Genomic DNA, 17,651 nt, shown 5'->3' with positions numbered 1-17,651 from the left:
GGCACACCTGTGCACTAATCATGGTGTCTAATCAGCATCTTGATATGGCACACCTGTGAGGTGGGATGGATTATCTCAGCAAAGGAGAAGTGCTCACTATCACAGATTTAGACTGGTTTGTGAACAATATTTGAGGGAAATGGTGATATTGTGTATGTGGAAAAAGTTTTAGATCTTTGAGTTCATCTCATACAAAATGGGAGCAAAACCAAAAGTGTTGCATTTATATTTTTGTTGAGTGTAGTTAGGAATAGTGCAATATGGTCTGAATTCCATCTCACACTAAGAATGTTCACTGCACTAAAGATTAAAAAGTCACTCTTGAAACAAAAATTAAGATTCACCTTCTCCTTGCCAACAGCTAGGCCAATGAGGCTGATGCACTCAATAGTTTTGCCACGCAGTAGCCGGAGCTCCTTCTGCACAGCGTTTTCTACAATGTGTCTGAGTGAGGGCATGAATAAGTCGTAGTATGGCACAAACTTCTCTTCAGCTGTGTCCGCCACAGAGGCGATTGAAGTAACAACCTGCTCCAGGACCAGTTTGGTGCCCTTCTGGATCAGCTTAAGCAAGAACAGAAAACATTCACCAAAAACTCACATTGAAGTCAGACGGGATATCCTGCTATCCATAGTGCACTTTTAAAGACCTTCAGCGCCACTATTTAACAACATATATTCACATACCTCTTGCAACATACCACATACCTCTTGCAACTTTGCTACCATGATGACATGCAGATGCTGCACCAGACTATTGAGATAAGGGATCAGCAATGCTTTGGGACAGTCCTCTGTAAAATTAATGAGAGCAGCAGCAGCATGAGCCTGTACACGAGGGTTACCCTGATCCTCCATTGTTTGAAGCAGGGCTGAAATCACCTGGAAGGATCATGAAAGCAGGTCTCTTCAGTTCAGAGGCAATGTTACTTAATATACCTTGATTCTTATGACCATGAACACTCCAAAATTTAGTATGTGCCAACTTTCATTACATTCCACTGACTATTCCAACATGCTTCAGACAGTTGAAGCCATGAGACACAAAGACACCCTTCTTGAAGAAAGTTCTCAGCATGTCTGGCATTACCATATTTTCCCAGAGTACAAAGTTGCATCTGTCCAAAAACACTTCTTTGAGGGAAGAAAAATGGAAAAAAGCAGTACACAACTCATACCATTGTAAAAGTCGCACATTTCACACACCAAGAAGCAAAACAAATTTGATCGGTGCATTACTTGTGTGAGGCACACATGGTGTTAAGGAGCACAGCTAATGACCCAATTAATGTCACTATACCAGGCACAAACACGAGCAAACCGCTTCTTCCAGCAACTGAAGAGATCATGTGAGGTAAATGCACAATGCATTTAAACATCTGAAAACTCTTTTCTAATACATTTGTAAAAGAAACTCACCAGTAATTTTGTTCTTGTTGAGTTTTTGCACAGGACTCTAAAAGTACCATTATTTCACACAGTTCAATTAAGTTTTCTTTCATAAAAGGAAAAAAAAATGAAGAGCCAGTGGAACACTGACCAGTCTTGGTGAAACATCTTTTCCGTTTTACTTTCAGTTTTCATGACATTGATTTGCACTTCCCAGCCACCGTACCATGGCACAAACATTTCAAATTCAGTGGCTGAGAGAAAAGGGAAGTCAGCGGTACACTTGGAAGTCTTATTGAAAGGTGTGTTTGGTGTTTTAGCTATTTTACTTTCAGTTTTCACACACTAAGAAGTCATTCAGTGGCTTTTTATATATCACAGTAAGAAACGGCTGTACTGCCTGAACAAAATCTCTGAAACATTCATTTTATTGAGTTGGATATACAGATGAAACGCCTAAAAGTTTGCCAGTTAAATAATTAATGTAAAATTAAGGTACAATTAAGTTAATTTCATTGAAATAAATTAACATTTGGTTAAATTATATTTTTGTAATATCCTAAATTTGTTTGGTAAATTTCATTCAGAATATTTGTAAAGGACTACTTATACTGATCATTTTTACTTTGATTTACCAACATCATCAAGCATATTTAAACGATTTAACAGCTCCTTAATTTACAGGTGTAAAAATGTTTCACCAGACAAGTAGAGCACAGTTAAGGTTTTTAGAGTGGATTGATTTGCATATGGGGCCATTACTGTAAAAAAATCTGTGTGTTAACAGATTCACAAATGTGTTTAAAAAATAAATAATTAGGTGCGTGTGTGTCCGTGTGTCTGTGAAAATTGGGCAACTCGATTGGCTGTGTTCGTACACGTGACTTTTGCTACACTCCTCGTACACTTTTGCTGTAAATGCGTGCACCAATCAGACGGGGACTCGCGCAGTTTAATTTGCATGCAGTGTCACTGCACACACTGCATGCAAATTAAACTGTGCGAGTCCCCGTCTGACTGCTTGATGGTCTTAAGCCCCTTTCACACCAGGGTGCTCCCGGTTGCTCCCAGCTGCGCCGTGCATCATTATGACGATGCTGCGTGGAAGCAACTCAGTGCTGAGACGAAGCTCAGCGCCGCAACAGCGCGAGGGGCGCAAAGGAGGAAGCAAGTCGGGCGTTGAAAAATTAAATCTGTTTAATTTTTTTGGCGTCCTGTGCTCGACGCAGAAACGAAGTGGTTCCAGCGCAAGTCGGGGCAAAGAGGCGTAACTCGGGGCAAAGAGGCATTATACGGTGTGACTCAAAGCCAATTTATGATTCCTGCTGTGTTCCATTGTTCCCGCAGTATAAATCACAAAGGATTGTTTTTATACCGTGTAGTAGAGAAGCTTGAATCTTCGACTGGACTGGGTTGCTTGACGTGAGGACATTTCGCTTCAAATCACAGAAGCTTCCTCAGCTAAAATTCTTGCTCTGGTAGTCTGACTTCTGTCTTGACTCTTGTAGAGAAGAAGTGGCCTTTGTGTGTGGAGTTTGCATGTTCTCCCTGTTTATACCGTGTACTTAACGCAGTAAAAACTGCACGCTGAAGGGGGGGGGGGGGGGGGGGTGGGGAAGCAGACTGATTGCCAGAAATATCCAGTAAAAAGTCCAGACATCTCTAATCCACTCATGGAGGTTCGTTCACGCACGCACATGTGAACATTCATTCATTCATCTTCTACCACTTAGTTCAATTAAGGGTCGCGGGGGGCTGGAGCCTATCCCAGCAGTCAGAGCGCGAGGCGGGGTACACCCAGGACAGGACGCTAGTCTGTCACAGGGCCACAAACAGACAAACAAGCGCACACACACACCTACGGACAATTTAAAGACTCCAATCCACCTAACCCGCATCTCTTTGGATGTGGGAGGAAACCGGAGCACCCGGAGGAAACCCACACACATACGGGGAGAACATGCAAACTCCACACACAAAGGCCACGGGAATTGAACCCATGACCTTCTCACTGTGAGGCAACAGTGCTAACCACTGAGTCACCATGCTGCCACATGTGAACAAGAAAAAAAAAAAGTCTGGCTGCAGGCATTAGTTCCTTGTTCTCTGCTCAAACTCTCACATCAGTTAAAAAACGGACACAGGTCCTGAGACAGGACATGTCAACATCAAGTACAACTCCAGACATCTCCACATTTGCTTGACGGTTCGCTCGCGCGAGAATCTCGCAGTCAAACGAGGAAAGAAAAGAAAAAAATAATAATTGTCTGCAGGCAGTTAGTTCCTTTCTCTCTACTCTCTCATCAGATAAAAAAGGACATAAGTCCAGGACATGTCAACATCAAGTAGAACTCCAGACATCTCCAGATTTTGTTAAGGATGGTTCGTGCGGGCGCAAAAGAAACTATAACAGAACTCAGAGCGCAGCCCTGCAGCTCAGCACGACAAGAAGAAGAGAAGTCAGAGTGCATACACTGTCTGCAGCAAAACTGTGCACTCTGACTTCTCTGTGCAGAGAACCTGCAGGCTGCGTTCTCACATCCTCTCTGCCTCCTGTTGCGAGCAGCTGATGCAGAAATTCCTGCGTCGTCATGACGCCACAGGGAGCAACTGGGAGCAGCCCCGGTGTGAAAGGGGCTTTAGGGGCAGAAACAAAACTGTTGTCATCGGACCTTTTTTGCATAAACGACACTGAAAATTGTCTTGTCTTTTCCAGCCCCGACGCTTGTCTTATGCGCACAGAAGCGCGTATTCGAAACACGTTCTGTGCATCTAAACACTTTTTTTTTTTAAACAGCTTTTTAAGAGCTCCACTTTACGCCGTGATGAATGGTGTGTTTTTAACACAGCGTGCTTTAAGCTGCCCGCTCAGTTTGAGTCAGGGCTGCACACACTGCATGCAAATTAAACTGTGCGAGTCCCCGTCTGACTGCTTGATGGTCTTAAGCCCCTTTCACACCAGGGTGCTCCCGGTTGCTCCCAGCTGCGCCGTGCATCATTATGACGATGCTGCGTGGAAGCAACTCAGTGCTGAGACGATGAAGCTCAGCGCCGCAACAGCGCGAGGGGCGCAAAGGAGGAAGCAAGTCGGGCGTTGAAAAATTAAATCTGTTTAATTTTTTTGGCGTCCTGTGCTCGACGCAGAAACGAAGTGGTTCCAGCGCAAGTCGGGGCAAAGAGGCGTAACTCGGGGCAAAGAGGCATTATACGGTGTGACTCAAAGCCAATTTATGATTCCTGCTGTGTTCCATTGTTCCCGCAGTATAAATCACAAAGGATTGTTTTTATACCGTGTAGTAGAGAAGCTTGAATCTTCGACTGGACTGGGTTGCTTGACGTGAGGACATTTCGCTTCAAATCACAGAAGCTTCCTCAGCTAAAATTCTTGCTCTGGTAGTCTGACTTCTGTCTTGACTCTTGTAGAGAAGAAGTGGCCTTTGTGTGTGGAGTTTGCATGTTCTCCCTGTTTATACCGTGTACTTAACGCAGTAAAAACTGCACGCTGAAGGGGGTGGGGGGGGTGGGGTGGGGAAGCAGACTGATTGCCAGAAATATCCAGTAAAAAGTCCAGACATCTCTAATCCACTCATGGAGGTTCGTTCACGCACGCACATGTGAACATTCATTCATTCATCTTCTACCACTTAGTTCAATTAAGGGTCGCGGGGGGCTGGAGCCTATCCCAGCAGTCAGAGCGCGAGGCGGGGTACACCCAGGACAGGACGCTAGTCTGTCACAGGGCCACAAACAGACAAACAAGCGCACACACACACCTACGGACAATTTAAAGACTCCAATCCACCTAACCCGCATCTCTTTGGATGTGGGAGGAAACCGGAGCACCCGGAGGAAACCCACACACATACGGGGAGAACATGCAAACTCCACACACAAAGGCCACGGGAATTGAACCCATGACCTTCTCACTGTGAGGCAACAGTGCTAACCACTGAGTCACCATGCTGCCACATGTGAACAAGAAAAAAAAAAAGTCTGGCTGCAGGCATTAGTTCCTTGTTCTCTGCTCAAACTCTCACATCAGTTAAAAAACGGACACAGGTCCTGAGACAGGACATGTCAACATCAAGTACAACTCCAGACATCTCCACATTTGCTTGACGGTTCGCTCGCGCGAGAATCTCGCGGTCAAACGAGGAAAGAAAAGAAAAAAAATAATAATTGTCTGCAGGCAGTTAGTTCCTTTCTCTCTACTCTCTCATCAGATAAAAAAGGACATAAGTCCAGGACATGTCAACATCAAGTAGAACTCCAGACATCTCCAGATTTTGTTAAGGATGGTTCGTGCGGGCGCAAAAGAAACTATAACAGAACTCAGAGCGCAGCCCTGCAGCTCAGCACGACAAGAAGAAGAGAAGTCAGAGTGCATACACTGTCTGCAGCAAAACTGTGCACTCTGACTTCTCTGTGCAGAGAACCTGCAGGCTGCGTTCTCACATCCTCTCTGCCTCCTGTTGCGAGCAGCTGATGCAGAAATTCCTGCGTCGTCATGACGCCACAGGGAGCAACTGGGAGCAGCCCCGGTGTGAAAGGGGCTTTAGGGGCAGAAACAAAACTGTTGTCATCGGACCTTTTTTGCATAAACGACACTGAAAATTGTCTTGTCTTTTCCAGCCCCGACGCTTGTCTTATGCGCACAGAAGCGCGTATTCGAAACACGTTCTGTGCATCTAAACACTTTTTTTTTTTAAACAGCTTTTTAAGAGCTCCACTTTACGCCGTGATGAATGGTGTGTTTTTAACACAGCGTGCTTTAAGCTGCCCGCTCAGTTTGAGTCAGGGCTGCCAGGGACCAAATGGAGATCACAGTGACGTCTGCCTGCCTGCTGCTGCTTTAACCACACAATATGCAATTTATTTGATTTTTTGTTTAAGTCGTTGTCACAATTAAACAGCTAGAAGAATATCTTCATTTTACAGACTCAGGAGCATCTTTAATTATACAACAAAAGCACCGCAAGAGGAAACCAGACAAGCTTCACAAGTATTATCTGAATGTAAGACTGTTAGAACGATGATGAAACTGTGATAATTAAGAAAATGCTTGTTTTTGCTTTAGAAGATGGTGTTAAGTTTCACAAAGAGAACCGCCTCAGATCAGAGCTGAAGCCTGTTGCAATAATGAGGAAATGTAAACTGTGATTATTAACAAAATACTGCTTGTCTGCAGATGTAAGATGATGTGAAGTTTCACACAGATGCCTGGGTTTGACTAAGCAAAGAGAACCATTTTAGATCGATCACAACCCCTCTGGCTGTACTTCTGATTTTTACCACCAGGCGTCGCCATTGTATAACAAAGCTGTCATTCCAGTGTTTACCACAAGGTGGCTTTTCATTTTTGTTCCCAAAATCTGTGAAGTTTGACCCAATTATCAGTGGTAAATATAGTTGGAACCACTCCAAAAATCATAGGATTATAGATACCATAAGTCTGCATGATCTGACCAAGTTTCAAGTCAATCAGATGAAATGAAAAAATGCTCCAAATTTAAGGTGAACAAACAAACAAACCGACAGACAGACCAACAGAGTAAGTCCCTTCGGCTGCTCCCTTGTTTGCACTCTGGGTCGCCACAGCAAATCCAAGGTGGATCTGCATGTTGAATTGGCACAGGTTTTATGCTGGATGCCCTTCCTGACGCAACTCCACATTACATGGAGAATGCGGCAGGGGTGGGATTTGAACCCGGAACCTTCTGCACTGAAACCAAAAGCATTAACCACTTGGCCACCACCCCTGCTAGACAGACAAACAGAGCCTTGTCTAATTACTTCAATAAGACTAATAGAGGTGCACCGATCAGGATTTTTTAGGCCGATCACCGAAATTTTGATCGGCCGATACCGATCAAGTACATATTTGGATCATGCCCAAAATAAGAATATAGGTCTAATGTATACGACTATTTTTGCATTAAAACTTAATGAAAACAAAAAACATGCATTCAAATAAAGACACTAGAATAAACTGCCAACTTTTGTTTTATTACACTTTGTTCTACCAGCAAGCTTTTCTTTTCCATGTTGCTCAGGTTACAGCCTACAGAACGTTGAGAATGTAAAATACAGCCCTCATTCTATGGGGTTAAAATTGTCTCAATATTTGTAAATGCACAAGGTGATCTACAAATCACTGATTTGCAAATGTGTTCAGATATCCACAAATGCAAATTTCATATTTGTAACTTGTAAATTGGTCTTTGCAAATAATGTTGCATTTGCAAATATAAAACTTAATTTGTAAAAAAAAAAAAAAATTTGTAAAACTGGAAATTGTATTTGTGAATTGAGTTTCAGCATTTGTGGATCACCAATTACATGCATTCATCGCTTTCCTCTGTGACGTAATTGAGACATTCTTTTCGCGAAATCCACAGATCCACAAACAAATGCCTACTGATTCACAAATACACACACTGGATATCCACTAGATGGCAGTGTGGTTCCATTCATTACACAGCAGTCTAGATCTCTTAAGAGCCATTTGACTCATTTTGACTTCTGATATGAGCTGGGCGGACATGCACTACATTAGATGATGGCGACTGCTCTCCTTATCCGTCCAGCTCATATCAGAAGTCAAAATGAGTTTACGTCACAGAGGAAAGCAAAAACAAAAAACAAAACGGTGTTTCACTTTGAAGTTATTAATTCAGACTGGTCTCTATCATTCTAACTTGACTCAGCAGAGAGCCGCGCAGCGTTTGGAGCTGTGTGAACAGAACGGAGGACGATTCTCATTTCTTTCTCGCAACAAGACAGGAGTCCCAGTTAGTAACTTTAATCCGCACAAACATGACTCACGATTGCCATATTCAGAGATGAAAGTGGTGAAAAACAAAAAGTTTAAACCCCAAATTACCCCCCAACACCACCCGCACGAAAATGTTTCAATTCTAGAAGCTCTGAAATGCAATCTGGGACTATTCCAGACAAACTGGAGTGAGTACAGCATCCATTTAGGTGAGAAAAAACAAAACTTTCTTTATTCAAATTCATTCCAGTAGTATTCTGCTCTTACGAGGATGCAGCAGTTGTCTAGTTTGGCAGATAGTTCTGGAGGAAATCACTGAAGAAATTAACACACTGAAAATATGGTTTGACCGAAACAAACTGTCAAACTTAAATACGACAGGGATGAAATGGAGGTGTAAGAGACACTAGGTGTTCACAGGAAACATTTATTTCTGTATGTATGTATTTATTTATGTATGTTCATTGTTATCAATCAATCAACTTTTTTCTTATATAGCGCCAAATCACAACAAACAGTTGCCCCAAGGCGCTCCATATTGCAAGGCAAGGCCATACAATAATTATGAAAAACCCCAATGGTCAAAACGACCCCCTATGAGCAAGCACTTGGCAACAGCGGGAAGGAAAAACTCCCTTTTAACAGGAAGAAACCTCCAGCAGAACCAGGCTCAGGGAGGGGCAGTCTTCTGCTGAGACTGGTTGGGGCTGAGGGAAAATTGAGGGATTGTTAGTTGCTATTATATATTTTCTGTTGTGTTTCTATTCAGGTTCTTTGTCTCTTTCTCTAAAATTGCATATAATAAGCACTAGATTATTAATATATAAACAAAAATAAATTTAAGAAATATTACAATTTGAAAACAAATGCAGCCGAACGTGATGAGAGCTGCAAATGCGTAATGCTAACTTTTAACATTGAAAATGCCATAGACATGCTAACGCGTTAGCATCGCTCCCGTTTTTAAGTTATAAAATACATAAACCGTTTCAGAACCATAACAGGTCGGTCTAACATAGAAAAGGTAAGTAATACTCACAGACGTATGCTCTTTAGAGTTTTAGCCGGGGAAAATTAAGCGAAAGAAAAAGTATAAACGAAGCAACAGATCGAAGCATTGCTTCAATCTGCAAACCACTGCTTTGATTGGTTCAAGGTTCAGAGCAAAGCCTCGCTGCAGAAAAGTTGATCACGGACCCGCTGCAGGGTCTGCAATCAATGTAGAGAAATTATTTTCCTGACAAAGACCCCCCAAAACAACTTTGCACTGTTGTGATCGGTCCTTTTGATTGGCGCATTTTGCCGATCACCGATCAAACCGATCAAGGCGTGATCGGCCAATAATGATCGGTGGCCGATCGATCGGTGCACCTCTACTAATAATGCATTTTCGTTTTGGATTAGGACGTCCAGTAAGCAGTGTTTTCAATACAGAAAAACGGAAGATATTACATGGCTAGAAACAAAAACCTTTTTGAAAAGCTCAAAGAGATCAACTCTGGCTCACCCACAGGTCATAACAGAGTGGGAAGATGAAATGAAAAAGTGGCCCTCGATTATTTTTAACTACTTTGTGTTGTCACTCAGCGTGGACAGTTTCGCTATGAGGAACTACGAGCTCCGTGCCGCACAGCGCCGCTAAAGTTTGTATAAAAGCACAATCAAGTTAAAATACTACCTGACAAGTAGTATCACCGTAATGCCAAGATTACATAACGTTAATATACGTATGCGTTATTTCATGCAGTGTTTGGTTGTATCAAACGCCAGAAAATGAGGAAATAAGATAGCAGCTAACGCTACAAACACAGCTTACCCGTTTGTCTCACTAGCATCCGCTTCTTCAACGGAGTATAGTCCAATCATTTCTCTGGGTAAAGATTCAGTGGTGTGGTTTTTTTTCCTCCATAAAATGAAAAGAACAGACAGGGACGTCTAGGTGGAATTTTCAAATTCAGCTCCTTTAGCCAGCACCGGAGATCCTCGTATTTCAATGGAGAAGGGAACAAGTTAAATGCTGTGTGAGCAGTGGTCCACCCCTCTCGTCAGATTTTTATTGCGAATAAATGTTTTAACGATTTGGAGCTTTGCTGCATCAATTTTTTCCAGAAACTGTGAGAGACCTCCAGGTGGTGGTTGTCGGTGGGTTTTCAGTCATGTGACTAACCGAGAAATTGCGGATGAGCCTGGACATGCCAGAACATGTCCTGTAAGGCTTCATCACAGCGTTGCTTTGCGCCATGCGGCTCCACCGCGAGACGCGCGGAATTCCTCCGCACGTCTGTCTCAATGTGCCGAAAAAGTGCTGATGTCCACGTCTTCCGCAATTCCTGTGTTAGTCAGAGGATGTCCCTGATAAAACACAGCGTCCAGTTTGGAAATGAACGGCAAATTCCAGTTTTTGTCATGGAAAGAGGAGCGGAGGAATTCTGCGCATCGCGGCGGTGCCGCATGGCGCAAAGCAACACTGTGATGAAGCCTCACAGGACATGTTATGGCATGTCCAGGCTCATCCACAATTTCTCAGTTAGTCACACGACTGAAAACCCATCAACAGCCGTCTGAAAGCCATCTCAAAGCCGTCCTGTGAGACCAACATGGAGGTGGTTTTGTGCCGCGCCATGAACGGCACGGTGGCGCAATCCTCCGCTTTTCTTTCCATGAAAAAAACTCCCGTAACAGTGGAATGTGCCGAAAAAGTACTGATGTCCACGTCTCCTGCCATTTTTGTGTAAGTCAGATGACGTCCCGGATCAACAAAGCCTTCACGTTGGAAATGATCTGGTTGTTTCAGCCTGTCGCATGCGCACGAAGGTTCAAGCTTGGCTGATGCAATCACACGTGATTCAAATCCATATGGTTTTTGAAAAAAAATAAAATAAAAAAGGTCAGATACTTTTCTAACAGACCTCGTATTTGCTTGAAATGAGCATGACTGCTAATTGTATTTCTTCTCTAGAGCCTGACAATTGCCAAAGGATAAATGGAAAAGCTCAAAGTAGTGACACCATTTTAGCGGCCGTACTCTTCTGCGTTTTGATAACCCTTCCCAGTCATTCCCCTCAGGACACAAACTTAATCTCCGACATGCGAGGTGGGCGCTCTAACCAGAAGGCCAAAAACCCAGGATCTGGCCCTGTGGCCAGAGTCCTCTTTAGCCATTGGGTGGTAAGGTTTACCAACTACTGTTGCACAGTGACTCCTGCTGGCCTCCGTCACGCCATCACTTTTATAACAAACACTTCAAGTGTGACCAGACCATTTTAAATGCATGCAGAAAATCACCAATCCCCGTTGTGAAGTTGTGTTTTGTCATTTCAATGCACAGAATTGTATTTTTTCAACATACCAGTCACAGGACATCTCAAACTAGTTCTTAAAAAAAAACAAAAAACACAACTTTGACTCGGGGAAAATATAGCAGCCACATTTTTCATAATGTTGAATAATATATAAAACATGAAACCATGAGAAACCATCTAGAACATAGCTTGAGATGTTTGTAAACATACCTTATCGTGGAATTTCTTTTGAAATGTTGGAGCAAAGTCACTGGCCATCTGCCCAATAGCATTACAGGCTGCATAGCGCACTCTTGGGTGCTAAAAAAGGAAAGAACATTATGGCAAAATAATAAAAATAATTTGTTGAATGTACTACTTCCAAAGGATTAATTGTCAAAGTAAACTGCATAGGAAAACAAGACAAAGGTTGTGGCCAGGTTTAACAGGCAGTAGGCATGTCCCAATAACATGCATTTCCCTGTAATGAATAAGAGTACTCATACAGAACAAATTTCAATTCCAGACTTCTACTGAATTTCCTAAAACCAATTTTCCAAACTTAGTGCAATAAGGGATTCCCCCATATTAGAAAATCAGTTAAGTTACCCACAGCATATGCTGAAAGTTTTACATTTGCACTAAAACTGTCTTATAGTCATATAGTTGTATCAATCGTGACGGATTTTTTTTTTCCTTTCACATCACTAACAACAGACTACTTAAAGGGCATGCCGCACGTTTTTTTAGCATCACAGTTAACACAACATCAAAGTATACAACTGTATATATACAGTGCACATGCGGTAATTAGTGGTTTGTGTGTTTTATTGGTAATTATTCCTCTTGCTCAGCCAGTTAGCATGTGCATTTCTGAAACATCTTACTTGGCATTTCTCAGCACATGACGTACGTTTTAGGAAAAGTAGAAGCATCCCGATGGCCAACAGAGTGAAAAACGCTGCTACGTCCCATAATGAAGCTTCTGAGCTTTTATTCAAAACTGATGGGTCAGACTTGAGCCTAGTTTACACAGACAGTTTTGTCGGCGGGCAGTACATAAACCGAAGTTCGTAGTAGTTTCGGCTGTTTTCGCGGTGGAAAGGGGCGGAGCATTTCGCCGGCGTTTTGGCCGCCGTACTATCCGCAAATACACGGATAAAACGCCGCTAAATCTGCCGAATAAAGCGGCATTTTGACGCCGTAGCATCCGGCACACGTCAGGCAACGGAGGTTAATACCCAGTTCTATCCTTTACAATCGCAGGTTAAGACATGTGTGAGAACGGCGGTGTTCTGCTGCCGCCGATAATGCCCTGTGTACCGCTGGATTTATCCAGGCAAATCCTGCGTTACTCCAGGAACTTTTGCATATAGGCACCGCTCCCAGAGTATAATAGGCTGAAGCCTCTGTCATTTCAGGGGGATGGAGATCATCCTCAGCCTTTTCTTCTCCTTCCTTTCCCCCTCCACCACAGGGCTACCCTCTGCTTCTGAACCAGACCTCTTGGTAAGTCCTTGCCGCTGCCAATTTTCTTTTAGGAGGCATACTGGAGCTTCTCTGCAAAAATATCTGGAGCTGGCCGCAAGTGAGAGGCCTGCATGCAGCGCGCTAGTGTTTTTATATTGACTGCCGCCTATCGGCCGTTTGGAACGCCGTTAACCAGGAGGTGGTGTTTAGAACGGCGTACTGTCCGCTAGCGCTGCCGTTCTGCCTCTGTCGCCGGTTAAAACGCCCTTGAGGACGCCGATGTGTGCTCTATCGCCGTTTTACACGCCGTTGATTAGGGATACAACGCCGGCCGCCAATTACGGCGGTATAAACTGCGGCACTACAGGATGGGGCAGGATGAAATGGCGATTAACAAGTATCAAACGCCGTTCGTGTTGTCTCCGCTGTCACGCGAATTCTCCGGGAGTGCTCCCGGAATTATTTGACATGTTGAATAATTTTTTCGACGATTCCCGGTAAAGCCGGACATAAGCCACGCCCCCTAGTGCCAGCGTTATCAACGGCGTGTGATCCTTAAAGCTGCGTTCACACCGGGCGCGACGCGAGCGACTGCAGCCACAGGTTGCCATGTAATCCCTATGTAAGGACGCGTTTTGGCACCAAACCGCGCAGCGCGACGGAGGCGAGTGAAGCGATTGAGCGTTTTGCGCATTTGTGGTGCGATATTGCGTCGCCTCATGTTGCGCTGCCCTCCTCCCAAGTTCAAAAATCCGAACTTTTTCGTCTCGTCGTGCCGCGATGACCAATCAGGGACTGAATATGTAGTGATGTAGAGATGTCTGGAGTTTGACTGAAGATGTGAACATGCCCTGTATCTGGTAGCAGCCTGTGAGCAGGACTTATGTCTCTTTTGTCCTTTATTTCACAATCATGACAGTTTTTGATGCGAGCAGCAGCACCACAGCAGCGGGGAGTGGAATGGAAGCTCCTCCTATTTGATGACGCACCGGGGCGAATTTTCGCAGCGAAAGTCCACCCAAGCACAGCGACACACTGGGCGAAGGAGGCGCGTCCGTCGCCTGGCGACCCACGCGAATTTGTAGCGTCTGATCGCGCCCGGTGTGAACGCGGCATAAGACTGCCAAGAACTCGTCCGGGACGCTTCCGGGAGCTCTTACCGTCTATGTGTAAACGGGGCTTTAGAGGCTGTACAGAGGAGACGACACTTCACCTTGAAATTTAAATTTTTTCAGAGTTTGTCAGATTGTGGACACTAACCTGTACTGATGCTGCCGTTTGTGTAGCAGGACACTATTTTACTGCCGCCGTGAGTATGGATGTGGAGCATGTAGATGTTGACATGTGTCATCAAGAGCATGTACACTTTCGCGCGGCCTTGCCCCTCCACACAAAGGCCAAACAGAGTAATTTAACTTTTTTAAATTTTATTTTGTCTTGGTGGACCATGAGATTCATTTTCATCAAGTGCAGACTGCTGAAGAATTGACTGATGTCTGTGGTGTTAATCAGAAATTTCAGTTAAATATATCATATAGCAGACGAACACCTATTTACAGAAAGTGTGCAATAAATATTTAAACAAAATTGGGCAGGTGCATAAATTTGGGCACCCTTGCCATTGTATTGATTTGAATACATTTAGCACTAATTATTGGAAAACAAAATTGGTTTGGTAAGCTCACTGACCCTTGACCTTACACAGGTGAATCCAATCATGAGAAAGGGTATTTAAGGTGGCCATTTGCAAATGTTTCCCCTCTTTGTATCTCTTAATGAGTGGCAACATGGGAGCCTCTAAACTCTCAAATGACCTAAAAACAAAGATTGTTCAACATCATGGCTTAGGGGAAGGATACAAAATGCTATCTCAGAGATCTCAGCTATCAGTTTCCACTCTGAGGAACATAGTAAGGAAATGGAAGACTGCAGACAGTGCTAGTTAAGGCCTGAAGTGGCAGGCCAAGAAAAATCTCATAAGGTGAAGTGAAGGATGGTGAGAAGTCAGTCAAAACAGAGACCTGCTCCAAAGACCTACGACATGATCTTTCTTCAGCTAGTGCCTCTGTGTATCGTTCAACTATACAGCGCACTTTGCACAAAGAGATGCTGTATGATGCTGTAATGCAGAGGAAGCCTTTTCTCCATACACACCACAAACAGAGTCGCTTGAGGTATGCTAAAGCACATTTGGACAAGTCTGCTTCATTTTGGAATAAGGTGCTGTGGACTGATGAAACTAAAATCGAGTTATTTGGTCATAAGGGGCAGTATGCATGGCTGAAAAAGAATAGCATCCCAAGAGAAACGCTTACAGCAAAATCTGGAGGTGGTTCCATCATGCTGTGTGGCCAGTGCAGATACTGGGAATCTTGTTAAATTTGAGGGTCACATGGATTCCAGTCAATATCAGAAGATTCTTGAGAACAATGTTCATGAATCAGTGACAAAACTGAAGTTGCGTCGGGGATGGATCTTTCAACAAGACAATGACCTATACACTGCTCAATATCTACTAAGGCATTCATGCAGAGGAACAAGTACAATGTTCTGGAATGGCCATCTCAGTCCCCAGACTTGAATATTACTGAAAATCTGTGATGATTTTAAGCGGGCTGTCCATGCTCGGAAACCAACAAACCTGAGATGTTTTGTAAAGAAGAATCGTCCAAAATACCTATAATCAGAATCCAGACTCTCATTAGAAGCTATAGGAAGCATTTAGAGGCTGTTATTTCTGCAAAAGGAGGATCGACTAAAGATTGATGTATTTTTTTTCCTGTTGGGGTGCCCAAATTTATGCACCTGCCTAATTTTGTTTAAAGAATTACTGCACACTTCCTGTAAATCCTATAAACTTCATTTCACTTCTCAAATATCGCTGTTTGTCTGCTATATGATATATTTAACTGAAATTGCTGATCCAAACAACCAATGATTTATAAAGGAAAACCATGGAAATCAGGGGTGCCCAAACCTTCACCTTCAACCAGCGTGCTGTGCAAACTTGGTGAAAATCCATGAAGTAGTTTTGATGTAATCCTTCAAAACCTAAAGTGAAATCTTGATCCAGATCACCTCCAAAATTTAATGGAGTCTTCCATGGCCTAATATCTATCTGTGGTGAAAAGTTTGTCAAAACACGTGCAGTCATTTTGACGTAATCCTAACAGACAAATAAATAAACACTTGTAGCAACCAAGCTACACCTTTGAGACACAAATTCACCATAAACAGCTTTCAGTCACCAAGCACAAAGTCATATGTAATTTCAATGTGTCGTTTACTGCCTGCCACACAAAGCTGTATCTGATGCAAGTTAATGTCTGCTGACAGAACTCCTGCTTTATACCTGTTAATGTCTTTTCATGTCCCCTTGTCCGGCAGTGGGTGCTAACATGCTGAAGTGCAACACATTCGATCCAGATATTAAAGGTCTGTTTCATGTCCCCCACAGAGGGTGGCAAGCAACCACCTGTTCTCAGTCATATACAGATGATCAACAGTACAGACCAAAGCTTATCACCTGAGTCTCTCAGTCCTTCCTTTGTTCACGAAAAAGCATTTCCTACAAAATTGTTTATCAACTTGTAGAAACGCTGTACATCTGGAAAATAAAGATAGTCTATTCTCTAAGCTCAGTGTGTCGATTCAATTTTCTCTCATGCTCGATTGCGACAGCACAGATATGTAGAAGTCTTGCTCAACGGCATGCCGACGGTCACCAGGAGCCTGGCTCCAAAGCGCCACACTGGCAACAACGCAAACTCCACAATGGCGACCCACAACTTCTACATTGGTGCTCCTGACTTGATTTGCTACATGCCAATATTTTTATTACGACCTTGATGGATGTAATAAAATCAAAGAGTTAAAGACTGTTAGTTTTCCGTATAAATTATTTAAAAAGCTGGGTCAGAGCTTGGTCCTTTTGGTTGAACCAGCCGCCTTTTGAATACATTCATGAAAATTTCAATCATCTCCCTACAGCAGAACAACTTCATCAATTTGCTTTGTTGTTTCAACACAACACGGCATTCGCAGTAAAATCTGCAAGGGCATCTCTCATTCACTGCTGTGTGGGCGAGTGGCACCATGTTACATTATCCCCTCGTCTCGGATCAGGACATGAAAATACAAGACTTAATATCCACTGTGACGTCTCAGACATTTCCAAACAATTTTACAAATACAAACGTCATGAAAGATCACAGACTAAATCCAACACGAGCCAGGAAAACAAAAATAACCCTTCTTTCAAGTTTACTGGCACTTTCCAAACTAACATGGTGCATTACTGTCACCAACTGTTTGGATGTGGAGCATTAAAGCATTCTGACATTCAGTGTCTTGAATGTCCCATTTTCCTCAGGCTTTCAAAGAGGAAAAACATGTTCAACAGGTGCTGGCTTCATCCTTAAATAGGCGACACATGAACACCCCCTTTTCTACTTTTTTTTTTTACTAATAGCCCAATTTCATAGCCTTAAGATAGTGTTAGCCTTAACACTATCATGAATGCTTGGTCTTGTTGGATTTGTGAGAATCTACTGGTACCTTGTTTCCCATGTAACAGTAAGAAATATACTCAAAACCTGGATTAATCTTTTTAGTCACATAGCACTACTATATGCTATCAAAAATAACCCGCAAATGTTCACCACGCACGTAAAAACCCGGATTTCTGAAATTTCTGGAAAACTTCCATCACTGATAGCTCAAAACAACTGCATTAAT

At 43.2% G+C, this 17,651-nt stretch overlaps 1 protein-coding gene across 1 annotated transcript in view; it reads right to left on the bottom strand.

The window, feature by feature from the left end:
* The window catches only part of kpnb3 (karyopherin (importin) beta 3), an 87,298-nt gene that overhangs the window by 25,955 nt on the left and 43,692 nt on the right, over positions 1–17,651 (bottom strand). Inside the window, exons 12-14 of the mRNA XM_034174039.1 lie at positions 11,676–11,765; positions 708–881; positions 345–563 (exon numbers count right to left, since the gene is read on the bottom strand). Coding sequence (XP_034029930.1) covers positions 345–563; positions 708–881; positions 11,676–11,765 — 483 coding nt within the window. The remainder of the gene's footprint in view (positions 1–344; positions 564–707; positions 882–11,675; positions 11,766–17,651) is intronic.

Source organism: Thalassophryne amazonica, chromosome 1, assembly GCF_902500255.1.
Source record: "Thalassophryne amazonica chromosome 1, fThaAma1.1, whole genome shotgun sequence".
NCBI classification, from domain to species: Eukaryota; Metazoa; Chordata; class Actinopteri; order Batrachoidiformes; family Batrachoididae; genus Thalassophryne; species Thalassophryne amazonica.
The sequence above is the reverse complement of the archived record's forward strand: the minus strand, read 5'-3'. Positions and strand labels throughout refer to the sequence as shown.